The sequence below is a fragment of the Cystoisospora suis genome, assembly GCF_002600585.1.
Source record: "Cystoisospora suis strain Wien I chromosome Unknown contig_10591, whole genome shotgun sequence".
NCBI classification, from domain to species: Eukaryota; Apicomplexa; class Conoidasida; order Eucoccidiorida; family Sarcocystidae; genus Cystoisospora; species Cystoisospora suis.
This window is the reverse complement of record NW_027163363.1, coordinates 1-3,828: the sequence shown is the minus strand read 5'-3', so window position 1 is coordinate 3,828 and position 3,828 is coordinate 1. Positions and strand designations below refer to the sequence as shown.

Sequence of the window (3,828 nt, the reverse complement as noted above, 5' to 3'; positions counted from 1 at the left end):
ATACAATGAAAGACATACGGTCGTAGGTGGACGTACGCGCCCACCACCTACGACCGTATGTCTTTCATTGTATATGTTGGTGCGTTGAACGTCAGTCCGTTATATTACATGAAAAAGAAGGGGTAGTCTCTGCAACCAGTGACCGACCGACTCACCCTCATCACATGAGCACTGTGCTCTGCTCCCACTGTTCGCGTCTGCGGATGTATTTTTGTATCGGTTAGGGTTTTTCCCGCATTCCGAAGGAACATCCGATTTTCTCAAGTAGACGGGAGACAAAAGGAGGGAAGCTGATGGCAAATGCGGTCAATTGTCGAAAAAAGCCAACTGTCTGCTAATGTAATAGTAATAGTAGTAGGGTTTTTTTTTTTCGATTGAGTACCGCACCATGTCAGTACCGATGGTCTGCCCATAGTGACGCTTCTTCCGTTCTTCGCGTTTCACGGGGTATTCGAGTGCTGTGCGGGCGGGACTACTCTTTTATTTTTCTTTAGTACAAGAAAGACTACAAGAGTTTGATTTCATCGTGTTACCATTCGATATCAAAGAACCTTGTTTAGAGTAAGCCGCAACAACCTGTTCCTATTGTTCAGTTCGTACGCAAGTTTGCGGGACGTTGGAGAGGCGTCGTGTCATTACGGCAGTAGAAGTGAGTTGGCGCTCAGCGTCAAAAATTTTTTCTTCGTTTGCGGCTCTCCCCTCGTTCTACCTGATCATCCATTCATCTGTAGAATCGTCCATTTTTACGACGTCCCAAGCGAAGAATGGTGAAGAGGTGTTGGTATGGTAGGAAGGTGTTTCAGGTTGTCCGTTTATAGAAATGACTGCTCTGGTGGTGTTGTGCAAATGGCGAACCGGAGACATAATCCCGTTTCTCCCCAGGGAATGAGCGGAAGATGTTTCGCTGTGAAGGATGGATGCATCGGTGGAGCTGAAACAAAGGGGAAGAAGGGGGAGAGGGAGTGGGGGGGCGAACGGCAAGAAGATTCGTTAGAACGTAGTAATAGCTGGAAGCCCGGAAAACGGGACGGCGCACGAACACTGAAGAAAACGGGGACGAGTTAGAGTGTACTGGTAGACGCCAAAGTCGCCAGGTTCGTCACACCTTTCCGATATCACCGCTTCACTTCTTCGTTGACAATTCTGCAAGCAGCAACGAGCTCCGAATGGTAAAAGGCAGTCGTGTAGAGCCTCTTTGTACATTCGCGTGCGGGGGTCAAGAAGGAAGCTCATCTCTCGCTTTGACTGTCGCCCCTAGACCCCCTCCTGAAGCAAAAAATGGGCGGTTATTCTGCGACACGAGCAAAAAGCAGCCATACTCAGATCGGAAGTGTGAGCAGGAGAGGTTTGCCGGGTACGTAGTCGGAGGAGAGTAAGGGTGCTGCCGCATGCGACTGAGAGTACAGATAGCTGGTAAATCAGTTGGAGACGTAACCTGGCTCTGACGAAGCAGCTTGTACCGGTTGACCGCTGGGCCAGGGCCTTGGATTGTACGCTGTCTTCGGCAGGTGGCGTGCCTTTTTCTGTTACTCAGATGTGTTTCTAACCACACGCCGGGGATAGAGTGGGCATTGTTCTGTGGGTCAGCTGGAATGTAAGCCAAGAAGCTAATTCTTTCAGGCTGTAAGGTCAAGTCTGCGAGTGACTCCTCTCATCGAACTGTGTGGTCAGAGGCGCTGGGCACGAAAAAAAGGGTATCAGTGTGAACGGCTGTTACGCGTGACTGGAATACCGCCGTGCAACAGTCAGTGCTGGTGGGGAGTCCCGAGTTGCTGAAGCTGTGTCAGTATTCAACTCACTCGCGCACAGACGACAAAGATAATTGCCACAGGGTTTCGGCGAGTGTCGCCACCCGGGTTCCTGAGTACGCTGGCGGTAGTACTTTAGGACTTCCAAAACTCTATAGGTAGTCCGTGGGAACGGCGTGGACGGTTTGTCCAACCGTGCGTAAACAGAAAGACACCACGGTTTTTTCGGCTACGACGGCATTCCTTCTCGCGAGAGTTCAATTTCTGTACTTGAGCCTGGCGAAGTCGCAATTGCTGGCCGTCGACCTACGTGGCCTACAGACATTTCGGCGCCACGCGGCCCCCTTCCAGAAGAGGGCCTGAGCAACAGCTGCAGACTTGTTTGCATTCCTTGCGAAGTCGGAAAGAAACACTACCCCCGTCACACGGCACCACATGTTAGATGGTAGCGCGCCCTCGCCCTGAGGGTGACGTTTGCTTCTAAAGGAGGAACTCACATCAGGACAGGATCGATAATGGACTTCATAACTTTTGGTTCCATCGTGAATGTCGCCACTTTCGTTTTCTGCCAGGGCAGGAACGGGCTTGCCGCGATCCACGCAGAACCTTCCCCCACGCGGATAGAGTTTGGGAAGTATTCGCCGGGGCGAACCGGTGCCGAAAGTACTAGAATATACTCCGGATCATCCGGCGGAAAAGCAAACTCAATTTCAACAACCAAATCCGAAAAGGGCCTCCGCTTTAGCTGCCAGATAGCCTTGGGGATCCTATGGTCAGGAGTATCTCCTGATGGCTGAAGCGTACCCTGTCTATCATTATGGAGGACCAGGCGGGCCGACCTACACAGCTCACGCAGAACCAACAATAAGTTGTGCCGTCTTTTCTTTCCCTTGTCAAGGCTGCTCTGGCTCCCTGCCTGTTTCAAAACCTGTTCCTTCAAACGTTCTGGGGTAACGCTCAGTTCTGCGTTGACATTCCACTCCCCTACCAAGTTGAGCTCCGAAATGGTCTCCGAGACAGCACCGAAGATAAAACCGGGAATCCGCTTCGGGCCAAGCGCCACCCGTGAAGGAACACCTCCGAGAAAACGGGGCCAAGACGGAATGACTGGTAACTCAGTCCGACTGCACGATGTCCTGAAAGCTGTCGACGCTGATCCGTCTGCCGCCACACTGAGCTGTCGAAAGGAAGCAGCGTGGTCTGCAAAACACCGGCGTATGGGTAGGTGCAGACACAGACACGTAGCGACATACCAGCCTTGCAGAAGTAGCATCACGGTGGCGATGCAGCTGGACACGAGATGTCGTTGGAAGCCCCGAGGGGTGGAGCCACCATCCATCCTGTTAGAGTCGGCTGCCGTGAAGGAAGTCCCAGGAAAGCAGGCACCAAGAACGATTGTTTCTCAGGCGGGGTGTAGGGTCAGAGATCATTTCCCCGAGTTACTCCTGGAACTGAAACGTAGCGAAGTGCAGACAGAAGTCTAGTTGTCCAGAGGGAGAGAAGTATGTGTGCATTTGCAGAGGTGCTCTTAACCAGTCAGAAGCGGAAGCTTTGCTGGCCAGCACGTACATTCCAGATGGACTCTCGCAACGCGAGAGGAACTGCTGCCGTCGTGGCACGCAAGCCAAGCGAGAAGACACACGTCAGTGTCCTGCCGTCCTGTCCGGAAAGGAGCTCTTTCACTCTAGCGAAAGACGAGGTAAGCTCGCAGCTCCCCGCAAGAACAAATCTATCAACACTCTGGCACCCAACCCGTCAAGCAATAATGCAAGCGGTCACTGCGAGTGGCCTCTCACTCAGTCCTGTGTGCAACATGTGTCCTCAACACGGTCTTCTCTCGAGACGGCGCCTTAAGGGGCTCGAGCTTCACATGCACGTGCATGCAAAACCTTCTTCGACAGCATGAATTCCGAGCACCACTCCTTCTAGACGAGATGTCATCTTCATCCTCTGAAAAGCCTTGCGCTCGGGACCTGACTTTTTGAAACAAGCTGTCCTGAGTATTTCACCACCCGTCACAGAGAGCTTCGTTCCGCTGCCGAGCCCCGTTGGGAGTGAAAGGTATTCGGCGCATGCATGC

General features: G+C 52.5%; 1 protein-coding gene across 1 annotated transcript; it reads right to left on the bottom strand.

The window, feature by feature from the left end:
* Positions 1-2,128: 2,128 nt before the first annotated feature.
* On the bottom strand, positions 2,129-3,711 carry CSUI_011288 (uncharacterized protein). Its single transcript, XM_068071388.1, has one exon. The coding sequence runs from the start codon at positions 3,085-3,087 to the stop codon at positions 2,242-2,244; it is 846 nt and encodes a 281-aa protein (XP_067916636.1). The 5' UTR covers positions 3,088-3,711; the 3' UTR covers positions 2,129-2,241.
* Between the last annotated feature and the right edge of the window lie 117 nt (positions 3,712-3,828).